This window comes from Sapajus apella, unplaced genomic scaffold (assembly GCF_009761245.1).
Source record: "Sapajus apella isolate SASKATOON/1434 unplaced genomic scaffold, GSC_monkey_1.0 scaffold165, whole genome shotgun sequence".
Classification (NCBI taxonomy): Eukaryota; Metazoa; Chordata; class Mammalia; order Primates; family Cebidae; genus Sapajus; species Sapajus apella.
In genome coordinates, this window is record NW_022437105.1 from 392,714 (window position 1) to 407,880 (window position 15,167).

Sequence of the window (15,167 nt, forward strand, 5' to 3'; positions counted from 1 at the left end):
AGCTAATGTTTTGTATTGTTAGTAGAGACGGGGTTTCACCATGTTGACCAGGATGGTCTCAATCTCTTGACCTCGTGATCCACCCGCCTCGGCCTCCCAAAGTGCTGGGATTACAGGCATGAGCCACTGTGCCCGGCCGGGTTTAAAATGTTTTTTAATTGATCATTTTTCAGATTCTCAGTGTATGTCTGTGTGGGTAGTTATTAAAAAATAGTTTAAAAATTTAGAGAGTACTGTAGGGAAAACCTTCACATTTTGATCCCCCTTCTTTAATGCTAAGAGTTTGGGTAGATTTCTAATTCCAGTGAAGTCTAGCAGCAAAGCAGTGATTTAACTTGATTTGAAAGTTGGCAGGGTTATAGCTTACAAATGTGTAGCTGCTGTGAGCAGATGATTGTTAAGTAGATAACGTTGGCAGTTATAACTGGGGCAATTTTAAAAGTATGTTGGCTTGTTGGTTTTCACAGCAGGCTGTGTTTTCTGGCAGAGAATTTTGTTTTATTTATAACATTTAGGTGTTTGGGTACTGGATGGATTTTTGTTAGAGTTCATAAAAAGGGAGATCTGTGCAATTGTGTGCTTTCTTTCTGTTTTGTTGGTTTTTTAAAGTCTAGAAATGTTTTGTTCTTTGCTTGGAAGATGACCTTTTCCCACTTTCAGTGAACTTGATCTTTCTCAGATTTGGTAAATAAGCATTAAGATATACTTCTAGTACAGTGGTTGGTTCACATTACACAGTGGTGCATTGCTATGTGTTAAGCTTATGCGTTTATTTTTAGACAAAAATTTAATGAAGTCATTTGATTTTGAAGACCAAATGCACATGTGAAAGTATAGACTCTTTTTCTAGAATCAGATTGTGTTTGCTAAGTTACTCTCAGTTGCTTGTATGTCAGTTTACATTCCCAGCCACAGAATAATAGTGTGCTGTGGAAGTCCATACTGTTACTATTCTCGTTTTATAGATGAGGAAACTGAGGTTAAAGACAAAGGAAATTCGTTAATTTTTTTTAGAAAATTCTTTTGCGGTTGGAAAGATCAGAAAATTCTAAGATAACATAATTAGTGCTAATAGAAAACTGGATTTTTCTAGGAGCTTTATAGGAATGAAGAGTGGGAGGAAAGGGCAAGGAAGAAGGTTTATTGGGAATGAATACAGTGGAAAGAATGTTAGCCTGGTGAAGACATTTTATGACTATTCTTTTTTTTTTTTTTTTTTTTTCCTTCTTTTTCAAACGTTTCCAGGAGTACTATTTGTCTTGTAAAAGTTTTAGGTAATGAAATGCATTTCATTTCAAATAGTGTTCTTGAAGAACTAGTATTTAAAAACAGTGTTCATATAAAAGATTTCAAAATCTGTTAACACCTTAATGTTAAGTAGGTCAAATGGCTATGGCCATCAGATTGATTGTTTTGTGTGCTAATAACTGGTGTGTGATGAAGACATAATTGTATTTTTTTTAACCTTTGGGTATATTTTGTAGACATCATCATAAGAAATAAATTTGTGTGTGTGTGTAATAAAGTGGATAATCCATCAGTTTCTTCCATGGGGAGTAGGAACTGGTGATCTGTTTGAAGTTAGCATTGTTTTGCTACAGGCTAGGACATGGGTTTCATGTAAGGGCTAAAGATAGAAGAAAAGTAAATTGTGCATGGTTGACCTATTTCAGTTTTAGAATGAATGATTCTGATTAGCTTTATCAAAAGGAGGTTTAGGGTTGCCCTGGAGAATTTCTGCTGGCTTGGAGAATAAAGCCAGTTGATTGTCAATTTTATTAATGAAATACTGATAGTTAAAATCTCCATCTTTATTTCTTGTATTGACTCTAGTAATTTTACAATGTAGCTTGCTTGCCCGCCCGCCTGCCCTCTCTCTCTTTCTTGTTTTGGATTATTGTATTATTTTAATAAGCATAAAAAGAATTTTGTTTTGGAGTTGACCTCAATCAGTTTTTCTGTGGTGATAATATTTCTTAGGGAAAAGTTTATATCAAGGTAAATATTTACCAAAGAAATTTGTTTTCTGGGAAGAAGAAATAAGCATTAAGGAGAGGAAACATGATTATTGTATTTTTCCTTCCCTTTGAACTAAAGTATTGAGACATACCGAGATGACTGTTGTATGCTGACTGTACTGATAAAGTAATCATAAGCAGTTACCGTCTTACCTATTCTAAACAGAAGCTTCTTTCTGAAAACATGCTGCTTGCAAGTAGGCTCTTCATTTAGGTATTGAGAACCTATAGCTGTGCTTTTTTTTTCTTTTTTTAGAAATCTTTCTTCGTAAAATTATAACTAGTTTGACTGCAACATATTAGAATATTAATTCTGCCCTTGAGACTTTATGGCAGTTTATTACAAGTTTAAGTTTTGCTTTCCAGAGTTGTCATCAATTGAGAACAGACAACCACAGCTGGCAGAATTGGATCTTGTTATTGGGTATCTTGACTCAAATTTGTTTTTATTGTTAATGCAGAGCATTGTACTGAATTCTGAGGGAGGACCTAGAATAATGAATAAAAAAGTTTCCTTGTCTTAGAAGAGCTATATTTTAGTGGGAGAGACTATAAAGAAGAAAACTTCTGATTGTTGAGCACTTCCCTGTGTGTCAGGTAGCATGAGTTGCTTTATATATTTTGTTTAATCCTCAAAATAAGCTTGTCGTTTTCATTTTATAAGTGTAGAGATTTGAGTTCACATAGACTTCAAATAATTCACTCAAGGATACGTCTGTCATGTTGAAATGTGAACCTGTTCACGTCTTGCTGCAATCCCCTAGATGTTTTTGCTGCACTGTAGGACATACAGGTGTCTAGACATGGTGGAGGAGGTTGATGAGGCACTGTGTGGGGCGTGAGCTGCCTTGGAGTCCCTTGTGAGCAGTAAGAATTCTTGTATTTGAGTGCCAGGCCTGTCTAGGCAGGTGATGGTCTCAAGTCACTAACAATTTCTTATTTAGCCATTTATTCGTTTCTCCTGGAACATTTCTTGTGCCTGTTGTATGATCAAAGAAAAATAATTAGTGTCAAACTCCCAGCAGAGCATGGTGATATAGGTCCAGGTCTGGGGCCAGTTAATGCTGGCTGCACCTCAGCCCTCCTGCCGTGCAAGCTATGTGATTGTGGCCAGCATACATCACTTCTTTGGACCTCCCCTCCTCTCCCTTCCCCTCCCTGCCCTCTTCACCCATCTCCTTCCCTCATATCCAATTTTCAGGTTTAGGAACTTGATTTTACCCGTTTTACTAGTTTTGATAAGATTCTGTGGACTTATTCACACCAGCCAAACATGGTTGACAGAATAATTGAGCAGAATGTTAATCTATTTATTAAGAGAATATTCTGGTAACAGATATTAATACATTCTTGTGTAATGTCAAACTAAATTAATAGTTATTTATTAACATTTGTGTACTGCAAATAAAATGAAGTCAGACGTTTTCCTAGGCTTTGTTTAGGGTTGGTAGAACCTGGAACGTTGTTTCCAGGAATACCCTTACTTCTCTATAGACAGGAATGTTACTGCTTGAAGACACCAGTATCTCCTTACTCCTTGGCTTTCTTTTTTCTCTCTCTCTTTTTTATCTCTTAACATTTTATGTAGGGAAAGTAGCTGGGCCACATTGGTAATAAAGATTTTATGTTTGCAGTTTCCTTTTTTACAATTAAGGGCAGTAATTTATATGTAAGGAATTTTTATGAGGTTGACTAAGTGGATTCTCCGCTTTTCCCTGTTTGTCTTTATCAGTTTATTCTGGATTCAGAATGAATTTATCAGTTGATTTGTGTTGCTGGATGTTAATGGGCATCCCCTCACACCGTTGCCAGCCACAGATGATGCTTCTGTTTTTCTTTTGGTTCTTTAATATCTGGTAATTTGGAATTATTTATTGACAATTCTCAGGGAAACTGATGGTTTTATATTTCTTGTCATCCTTTGGTACATCTATCCCATTTTATTATAATCACAACTAATATAAAACTATTTTGTTAGCAAAATGATTGAGTACTACGCAGATCAATTCCTTTTTTGGTTTAACTTCTTGTATAAGCATGAGCTTTTTGAGAAGCCTGGGGGTAGTTTTGTCGGTCAGTGTTTTTGAGACTGTTAGGTTTAGTATAAAGATGGTTTTCAGGGTGGTAGTGTGAAAGTATTGGAATCCTGGGATAAAAATACGGCTCTCATGATACAATCTGAAATTTATATAACTAAATTTGTATAGTAATTTTTGTTTTCTAAAGTGCTGTTTTAGGAGCCCATGGAAGGGGGTTGTGAAAGATACTTGAATGATTCCAAGAGGTAGAACCAGCAGACATAGGGAGAACACAGGTGAAGCAAAGCTGGGGAGACAGTGCATAGGTGTGGTCAGCATAGTACCTGGCATGGAGGTGGTGAGCCTGAGCTGTCATTAATGTTAATTAAGACTCAAAGGTTTATAGTTTAGGAGCGCATTTCACATGCATTTTTAGCTACAAAGGTTTTAGGGTTGCCAGACTAACATAGAGATGGAGACGCTTGGAAGCTTTGCTTTGTTACTTGACTAAGACCAGACTTAAGAGGCTGTTGATAGAATTTCTGAGACGAGTAGGACTCCTACTCATGTAGCTCCCATTTTGTTAACTCTTTTAAGCTTTTTCAGGTCTCACACCCAAAACTGCGGCCCTCCTTTACTCCAGAATCTGTGGGTCAGTGTCATTTTTGAACATACATGCTCATTTATTTTGTATTTTCTGGTATAGTGGGTAGCAAGACACTCTGAGCAAGCACAGTAAAGTTTCAGGACTGGGAATGTGCCTTACTCTCTTATTTTTTGTTTTGATTTTTATAAATTTATATAGTTGTTAACCCCATTCTAATACAGGTTAAGTGCCTCTAACTTGAAAACCTGAAATACGACATGCTCCAAAGTCTGAAATGTGTTGCGTGCCAACATGACACTCAAAGGAAATGCCTATTGCAGCATTTCAGATTTCAGATTCTCAGATCAGAGGTGCTGAAGTGTATGATGCAAATATTCCAAAATGTGAAAATACTCAAAATTCAAAAATATTTCTGGTCCCAAGCATTTTGAATAAGGGATTCTCAACCTGTATTCCGTTTCTCCTGTTTTTCTTCAAATAAATATTTGTTAGTTGATACTTATTAGTCAAAAAGAGGCTGGTGGACTGGGGAAAAGTAAAGGCTTCGTTCTGTGTGATGGGCTTTGAGGACTGCAGTTATGGTTTGACTTGAAAGAATGAAAGCCGTTGCAAAATGTAAAGCCAAGGAATGATGTGTTCTGACATGGTTTAACAGTACTTTGGTTGGATTCTGGATGTATTTTGATGGATTAGATGTGAGGGTGAGAGAAAGAAGAACCAAGGATGACTTTAGTTGAACAACTAAGGCTTTAATCTTGCTTGAGATAGTAAAAGTGACCTAGCAGTTAGAAATATTCTTTGGAATTTGTGTTGGGAATTGGGCGTTTTCTGTGTGCAAGGAAATACTGGGAAAGGACATCTCACAGTTGTGAGCGTCAGCCCACATTGCAGTAGATGATACCTATGGTGGGGATACCTTTGGCTGGAATTCCAATGTGCTTTTTCTCTAGAAGTAAGATTTTGAGACCAATCTAAAATGCATTCATTGATTATGGGCAAGTAGTTCATATAGAAAATTACAATTGTTAGGTTGGTGCAAAAGTAATTGCAGTTTTTGCCGTTGAAAATAGCAGCAAAACCCACAATTTGGTACCAACATATTCAAAAATTAAGAGTTTTCATTTATTCACATTAATGGTTGGGACAAACATTTTCCTCTTGCTTTTTAAGAAGAGTTTGTTCATTTAGGCTTTCGATTTTTGGAGCTGGAAAGGGACCTTCGGGGCAGTACAGGCATGGACTTTGGAGTCCGGTGGATCTGGGTTTTAACTCTGGATCTGCCACGTACCAGCTTGAGTGCTGAACTCAACTCTATGAATCTGGATGACCAGATCTTGAAATCGGGTTAAATAATAGTATCTGTTGAGCTGCAGGCTTATACATATTGCATGTCATGTGTGCCTAACACTTGCCGAGGACTCAGTAGATGTTAGCTGTTGATAACATCATCTTCTGACAGCCATTATTTCATACATGAGACAGGTGAGGCAAAGAGAAATTGTAAGTAACTTGTTCAAAGTCAGAAATGAAACTTGAAGACTAAAAACCCATCTCTCTAATTTAGTCTCAGATGTTTATGATAAAGAAGCATTTTTTAAAAAGTGCTGAACAGCCTTTGTCATTTATTATTACAAACAGTTAATCTCTTCAGAGTGTTGTTTTCCAAAAATGTACCATTTTGTTTTCTTTTAGGATTTGGAGTTCCATGGAGTAATGAGATTTTATTTTCAAGATAAAGCTGCTGGAAACTTTGCAACAAAATGTATTCGGGTCTCTAGTACTGCCACCACTCAAGATGTAATCGAAACGCTCGCAGAGAAATTTCGACCTGATATGAGAATGCTGTCCTCTCCCAAGTATTCACTCTATGAAGTGCATGTCAGCGGAGGTCAGTGTATACAGGCGGGGGTTGGTAGAGGCATGACCTGATCTGTGAAGAGAAGTCTTGTCCAGGGGCATTGTGGTCTTGTCACAAGTTTATTGCTCATCTCCCTCTTTCTTTTCTTTTTAGGGGGTAGGAGAGTAAGTTGGCAGGCTGAGAAAACTGTTTTATGTCTGGGAATTGTTCTCAAATTCCTGGTACATACATCTGTTGGAAGTTAGAATGAATATATTAATTTTGCATATGCTTATTTCTCCAAAGTGGTGTTACATTTATCCAGCATATCTGGGTGTCACATACGTTGTATGGCATGCAACCTGCTTTTTGAGAATGTTTTCTGTGGCTTATGTATGGATTAAAATATTATAATTGTGACACAGTTAAATATTATATGGGTATGAGTCATCAATCCTGCTGTAATATTTTTGCCTTCTGAAACAATACATTTTCATTATTCTTTGGGAATAATTTAGGGTATCTTAGGGAAACCTTATGTATTATTTTGTAATTTCTGCTTGTGTTAACATTAGAAATTTCTGAAAATATCTTATATAGCTATATCAAATGACAACTAAAGTTGGACTGATTAAGAAATGTGGAAATTTGGGTGAGTGCCATGGCATATGCCTGTAATGCTAGCACTTAGTGAGGCCAAGATGGGAGGATCGTTTGAGGCAACATAGCTAGACCCATCTCCACAAAAGAATTTTAAAAATAAGTTATCTGGGCATGATACCAAGTCCCAGCTACTTGGTAGGCTGAGGCAGGAGGATCATTTGAGCTCAGGACTTTGAGGCTGCAATGAGCTATGATCATGCCACTGCACTTCACGTGGGGTGACTGAGCGAGACCTTGTCTCTAAAAAAATTAATAAAAAGAAATGTAAAAATTGAAAAAAAATTTGATTGGTGCTCTGGAAATGTTGAGTAATCTGTTTAAATAAAATACAAATTACAATTGGTGCAGCAAATGAAGGATTTATGTATATCACAAACCTAATTTGAGTACCTCTTTTAAGTTCTATCCACAGATCTTTTTTGAATATTTTTTAACTTAAAAAATACTGCTTTCTTTGTGCATATAAAAGTAGACTAAAGTGTTTGTTATGTGTGGGATTTTCAGGTGTGACTAAATCCTTTTTTCCTCAGTAGTATGTAAGTCAGACCATTTTCGTTGTTATTGTTGGTTTACTTTTTTTATTTTTAAGGTTATGAGGCTATTACCCTCATCATTAATACCAAAACTAAATTTGACAATACAGGGTGTTCTCAATTTTGGATGATTTTCCCGAAACTGAGTTTTTCCTTTATCTTAGAATCCTTGTAAATAGGCTATAAAGAAGAATAAAATCTCTCTCACTTCCGCCTTTTTTCTTTTCAGTCTCTGCTGTTTGGTTAGTTGAATACTAACAAGTGTGAAGTCTTGGAATGATATGTAAGATTGGAATTTGAGATTTAAAAATTGGATGATTTTGATTTTTTTAAAAGAAAGAAAGGGGTGAAAACAAAAAGATGGTTAAAGAAGCAGGAAACAGTGTCTTCCCCACTCCCTCAGTTACCCTTCCACACCTTTGGGCTTAAAGTGCTGCTTTGTCACTAGTGCCTCAGGTGTGAGTAAAGCCCTAGCATGCAGGTGTTCAGTCTTTTTTGGGTTACAGAACCCTTAGTGTCTAAGTCAAAAGAAATGCCTAACAATCCATTTCATTAAGTAGTTACATTCAGACAGGTCAATAAATATTTAATGGTGAACAATTTGGTAGATGTTTGAAAAAATAGTACACATAAAATGATAGGAAAACTAAAGCTTTCATTTCATTCTTAATCCCAGCTGCTGCCTGGTGAGACATTTGTGCCTCTTGGGCCTTTCTGAGCTCCCTCAGACCCCAGGAGCCCTCACTTCTTGTCTTTGTTAATTTTCAGGCCATGTTGCCTGTTTTTTACAGTGTTATGGAAACCCAGCTTTGTATGTATGTGTGTGACGCCGACAGAAGAGACACTATGCAGTCTGCTGTGGTCCACGAGCCACTGGAACCAGTTCTTTTGGCATCTAGCAGATGTGACATGTTTCTCTTGAACATTTAAATGCTTCTCTGTGCCCTGGGATCCTCTCAGCACATTTGCATACCGCAGCCCTAGTGGGCTAAAGCCCCAGCCCCAAACCTTCATTAGCCACCAGGGAAGCCCCACATTTATTCTTTTTATATACTACAAGTCTTTGTGTGAATTCAGTAGGAAACATAAAAAAGGATCATGCCACTTTAAAAACGTGTATGAAACCACTAAGGCAGAAGAGATCTTAAATGCATAAAGATAAAGTAGGACCCAGTGCCTTCTTTACCTTCAGTGCCTATTCACACGCGCTTTAGAATATCTCAGCCTCCTCCTTGCTTCACTTTTATGATTTATACATAATCATTAATGTTAGTTCTCTAAAAGTTGCACTCAGAAGGATTTTCATCTAGTATAAATTTTGTAACAGGAAAAATTTGGTAATTTTGGTTTATGGAAGGAATTCAGACTTACTGTTCTATCCCTAATTTGTTACCCTGGTTTTCGTTTCTTATATTTTCAGTTGATAAAATAATTATCTAAAATTTTTTATTTCTGTATTTTGATAACTAGCATTACTGTGATTTCCATTACACAATAATTATTTAGCCAATCTCACAGCCTCCTATTTTTAACAGCCTCATTTTAACATATCCTGTATATAATTACCTGGATAATGTTTGTCAAGACTCTTAGCAGTAGTATTGTCAATATCATCATCGTTGTCATCATTATGGTGTCATTTTTATGGGGGGTGGTAGTGGTAAACTACTGCTCATTTAAAATTTAAACTTTTGGCATAGCATTGAAAGTGCTTTTTCAAATTAATAGTTCTCTTCTCCTGCATGAGACTGTAGTAAGATACCTTGTGCCCTCACCACGCTGTTCTTGCCTATCTTTCTCACAGTTTCTGGAACAACTTGTTGTTGAAAGATGCCCAGAGACTATATGACCAGGTCAGGCCTTGAAAGAAAGAATTCTTTCTTTCTTTCAAGGCCTGACCTGGTCATATAGTCTCTGGGCATCTTTTCCTTGAATAATCTAACCAAAGTGATCCTTTGTACTGCCTCACCTAGTGTTTTTATTGTAATATATTGTTCCTAATACAACAGAGTACTGTTATCTAAAGATACTTAGTATCTGTAAAAGGTTACCCTTTCTCCTCCCCCTCCTCTCCTTTCTCTTCCCCCTCCTCTTCCGCCCTCCTCCCCCTCCTCCCTCCTTCCCCTCCTCTACCTCCTCTCTCCTTTCTCCTCCCCTTCCTCCTCCTTCCCCTCTCCTCCCCCTCCTCCTCCCTATCCTCCCCCTCCTCCTCTTCCTCCCCTTCTCCTCCCCCACTCCTCCCCCTCCTCCCTCCTTCCTCCCCCTTCATCTTCATCCTTCTTCTTCTTCTTTCTCCTCCTCCCCCTCCCCCTCCCCCTCTTCCTCCCCCTCTTCCTCCCCCTCCTCTCTTCCCCTTCCTCCCTCCTTCCACTTCATCCTTCTTCTTCTTCTTCTTCTTCTCCTTTTCCTCCTTCTCCTCCTCCTCCTTCACCTCTTCCTCCTAACCTCCTCCTCCTCCTCCTTTCTTTTGTTTTTATTTTTATATTTATTTTTTGTGGAGATGAGGTCTCGCCATGTTGCCCAGTCAGGTTTCAAACTCTTGAATTCAGTTGACCCACCCACCTTGGCTTCCCAAAGTGCTGGTACTCCCAGCCAGCATCGTGCAGTCTTGACCCTTTCTGCAAGGTATAGAATTCCAGTTTGCAGTTTGTGTGACAGGGCACTGTCACGTGGACTCTGACCATGGGGTGATGTGACTAATGGGGTGCTGGGTAGTGGGCAGGGCTGGACAGCAGGGAGCAATATTTGGATAGGGAGTCAGTGATTTTATTTTACGGTGAATTTTACTTTTCTTATTCAACCCTGAAAGTGCTGGGTCTTGTGTTACTGATATTCAGGTTACCTAGCAATCCTGTAACAGATGTTTCTGAAATAGGCATTTCTAAAAAAGCTCACATTCTGCCAGATTGTACACTAAAAGGTAGGGACTTTAAGATAAAGAAAGATTAAGCTAGGTCACTTAATACCTGTTTAAATTTGTAACAGTGGCTCAAAGAAAAGTTGAAGGTTTGAGCAGAGTGAATGGATTTCTCGGAGTGACGAGGAGGATTCCTGTGGAATGTAGCCTGACTTGTGCATGGGGCTTGCAGCCTCAGATCTGTTGCCACCTTCTGCTTTCTTAGTCCTCTCCACCCTGGGATGGGTGGCTTCGCCAGCAGGAGCAGGCCCAGCCGTCAGTGCTGCCTTCCTTCCACAGCTTCCAGCGGCTGTAGGCCTCTGAGGTGGCCAGGCTGTGTGAGGCTTTCACCAGACCCTCTGTGGAGTACCATGTTCCTGATAAGTGTGATAAGTGTGCCTAGGATGCTTGCTAATGACAGAAGTAATATACCAAACAGTACTGTACATAAGAAATAGTCATGGTAACTTTAAGGTAGAAGGAGAGGTAAGTGTTGAAATGGGCAAATTTTGGAGACAAGGATCAGATGGACAGAGGAAGGAAGAATAGTGCAGTCATCACTTTCAAGACTGGTGGGGGCTGCTACCATCACTTGCGTATGGTATAACATTAATGTGGTGAGAACAATCAGTGGCACTTCTATGTGGTATTAACATTATAGCTTTATTTTCCAGTTGCATAGGAGGTAATTTGGTTTATAGAGATAAGCTTATAGCAAAACCATATATACTTTTTTTCTTATTTCATGTATATTTCTCTTATTTTCCCAGTTATATCTAAATGATGTTATTGCCCCGTTTATTGTCTGGCACTGGATATGGGGTAATAAACATACAGTAGCAATAAAATACTGAATTAATTAAAACCAGTGATTTTACATTTCGAACAATACATTTCAGTCTGCAAATAGGTACTTTATAAAATTAAATGTGTATCAGAATGCTGTATTAGCTAGTACCATGAAATAACCATAGCTTGTTCTTTTTTTCGTTTCATGTTTTGAAGAAGAAAGAAGATTGGATATAGATGAGAAACCTCTAGTTGTACAATTGAATTGGAACAAAGATGATCGGGAAGGCAGATTTGTGCTTAAGAATGAGAATGATGCCATTCCTCCTAAGGTAGGAACCCTCAGTATTTTATGCCAGTCTTGGTCCAGGGCTGGGACTGGCTGATAAACAGGAGACTCATATTTTGTTACAAGAGCTCCTTCTCCTTTTTGCTTCTCTTTTTAAACTCTTTTACCCTCCTCCCAGAAAATAATTTAAAGAAGCTTTTTTCCCCCTACTTTATCCTTTATCTCAACTAATAATTCCAGATATTGTTGCTTACCTTTTCAAAGAATAATTATGTAAACTAACTGCAAGATTTAATGATCAGGTGATCAGCCTCAGCTTTTTTTGTCAAAAATATAAAACCAGAATTGTTCTAATAAGGATCAAAAGGAAAAATAAAGCTTTTATATCTCTTTATGTGTAAACTTTTAGATGAAACTTTGGCTCATTTAAAACCTTTTCATAATATGTGCAGGGTTAGGAATTAGTAATCATTCTTGAAGGAATAGGATGATTCTAAAGCTTTCTAGGTGGTAGGATATTTGGAATTTTGTGCTGCTGTTCTTATTTTGTGCTAAATCAAGTAGCATCTTACACAAGAATTCATTATGGACAAGTGATAGCAAATGCAAAGGTAAAGAATATTTTGTGAAAATTCTTCCATTTAATTCCCTCCCTCCCACCCCCAACAGATTGGGAAAAAACTGTTGTTAATCAGTTTTGGCAGCAGGAATTTTTCATTTTGTGTGATGTCGTTCCATTTTGAAGAATCATGGATATGTACAAAATGTATTGTTGACCTTGTTGCTGTGCTTAGTGATGTGCTATAGTTGCAACACATACAAAAAATGTTAAGAATGCATATCCATTATTTTGCTATCCGTGTTTTATTTCATTTCTGGTCCACAATTTCAGCTGATGTTATTTCAGTCTGTATATTTTGCTGTGCCCCACAAACCCTCATTGACATGTATTGGAACTCCTAAGACCAGTGCAATGCTATGAGTATCTATGAGTCAGATGACAGTGTTCACATTCTTTTCTCCCTTAACTTACAAAGCAGAAGGCAATTTTCCTTCTCATTGCAATAGCCATTATTTAACTTATTTTTCTTAAGTTATTTCCTTATTAAGTTATCCGTAAAAATAATGTATCTCTGTCATCTGGTAGCAGGCCATTGTTTAGGTTAAAATACAAATTAAGGAGAAGCAAGCAAATAAATCAGATCTGTAAACGAAGTTAGATATTTTTTCACAAACATGATAGTTACAACTGTTTCATGAAAGCCAATATATTATGGCTACTGTTAACATTTCCCGTAAAGTTAAAGAAAAACTACTGTAGATGATTTATTTATCTCTTATTCACTCTTTATTTTTATAATTTTATTAGGTTTCTTTTATTCAAGTTATTTTATGTAAATTACTTAGAGTTTTATTTACTGAAAACCAGATTTCATGATTTCTACCCCAGTTTTCTTCCTGGCTTCGACTTTTGTTTTAGCTTGCTTGCTCGTTAGTTTTAAAATGAAGTAAAATATAGATTCAGTGAAATGCACATATCTTGAGTGTACAGTTCAGTTGATTTTGATAAATACACCCATGTAACTCTCAGCTGAATCAAGAAAGAACGTTCCCATTCTCTAGACCTTCCTTTGTTTCAGTAGCCTTTCTCACATGTTCCACAGCATGTGAGATGAAGTTAGCTAAGCCGTAGGTAATTTTATGTGATTCTGCTTAGTGGTCAATATGGTGATGATGTTACTTTTATCAGAAGGCTCAAAGTAATGGACCTGAAAAGCAGGAAAAGGAAGGAGTTATCCAGAACTTCAAGAGAACTCTCTCAAAGAAAGAAAAGAAGGAAAAAAAGAAGAGAGAAAAAGAGGCATTGCGACAGGCATCTGATAAAGATGATAGGCCTTTCCAAGGGGAGGACGTGTAAGTCAATTTTGGAAGGATTTCTCTTTGTGCTCCAAACCAGATATTTTTGTTGCACCCAAATTGTTAAATTTTCAGATAAATTATGAAAACGATGAGTATCAGTCGGGAAATGTATTTGGGTATACTCCCAGTTCTTCTGTGTGGAGAGAGGATAGAATGTTTTACCTAAGCAGGGTTCATTGTTGGCAGTGCCTGTCTCGCTATGCTTGGGAAGCATCTGTGCACCCACAATCTTGCTAATCTTAAATAGGAAAACTCTGGTTAACATTATTATTTCTCTTCTTCATCTTCAGCTGGGGTCTTCCCTCGTTTCTGTGGTTTTGGCCAGGAGGCAGCAGTTGTCTCATCTGTACCTCAGATATGCTTAATGCCTTGTCAGGGGCTGACAAGGTGAAAAGCAGATTTTCCCTTTTAAGCTTCAGATCACCATCTAGTTCCCTCCATTCCCTATTTTGTCACACCAGTCCCATTGTAGATCGTTACCTGTTTAGGTATTTTAGGGTCTGACACAGAGCTGAGGGAATAAGGGAAACCATTGCATTCTCATGATAGCAGAAAGAGACATTAGGAGAAACTAGACTTTCCCCTTAATACAGAGTTTCTAGTTCCTGTTTTCGCCCTCAGCAGTTTTTGGTTGTTTAGTTAGTGCATTTGGTGGCCATGTGCCTATTCTTAGGCAGCTTGCTGTTGCCTTGGTATTGACTGCATGGTATTCTATTCATTACTTTTCCATAAATGAGGTAATGTGCGTTTGTTTTAGAAAGTCAGAATATATAGATTTACCAAAAAGGGGAAATAACTCACCTGTCATCACATGAACCCAAAGAAAATAATAATCTAGTTTTTTTTCCGCTATATATTTTTCTATTTCATATGCTTGTCTGGAGAGGCTTTAAACAGAAATGTAACAACAGTCTCTTCAACTGGAGTTTCACTTGATATTTTTTCCACTAAGATTTATATTTCACAAAAACATTTAAAAATGACGATACAGTATTCTATTACATAGTTGTTCTTATAATTTATGTAACTAGTTCATCTTTAGTGTACTTATAGATTGTTTATAGTGGTTCTTTGTTTTGTTTTTAAATAAATGTTCCAGTGAATATCCTTGTTCTGCGACTTAGAGAAGTCACCTGATTATTTTCTCGGTGCATTCTAGAAGAATGGTTGGGTGATAGTGTTCGGATACTCTCATGTTCTGAACCCATCGGCAGACTGCCCCGTACTATTGTGCAATCCAGGAGACCAGGAGACTTCTCTTTTCCTTACATCTGCAACTCTTGGGTGTCACAGAACAGTATATAATTATCCCTGTAGTATGTAATGTCTTCTATAAACTGAATTTGTTTTTATCATTAATAAGACAGCATCTTTCCACATTTGTTAACCATTTATATTCTTTTGTTGGAGTGACCTGTCCAAGGCTTTTTCCTTTTTGAAATTGATTTTAAGGTCCGGGCGCGGTGGCTCAAGCCTGTAATCCCAGCACTTTGGGAGGCCGAGGCGGGTGGATCACAAGGTCAAGAGATCGAGACCATCCTGGTCAACATGGTGAAACCCCGTCTCTACTAAAAATACAAAAAATTAGCTGGGCATG

At 37.6% G+C, this 15,167-nt stretch overlaps 1 protein-coding gene across 15 annotated transcripts in view; it reads left to right on the top strand.

Moving 5' to 3' along the window:
- Window positions 1-15,167, top strand: part of AFDN (afadin, adherens junction formation factor) — a 139,627-nt gene that overhangs the window by 30,208 nt on the left and 94,252 nt on the right. For 7 of the 15 annotated variants that reach the window (XM_032267073.1, XM_032267077.1, XM_032267074.1 and 4 more), the window contains exons 2-4: window positions 6,336-6,531; window positions 11,578-11,693; window positions 13,401-13,564. In XM_032267073.1, the coding sequence (XP_032122964.1) occupies window positions 6,336-6,531; window positions 11,578-11,693; window positions 13,401-13,564 (476 nt within the window). The remainder of the gene's footprint in view (window positions 1-6,335; window positions 6,532-11,577; window positions 11,694-13,400; window positions 13,565-15,167) is intronic. The other 8 variants (XM_032267065.1, XM_032267070.1, XM_032267068.1 and 5 more) reach the window with 4 other exon arrangements.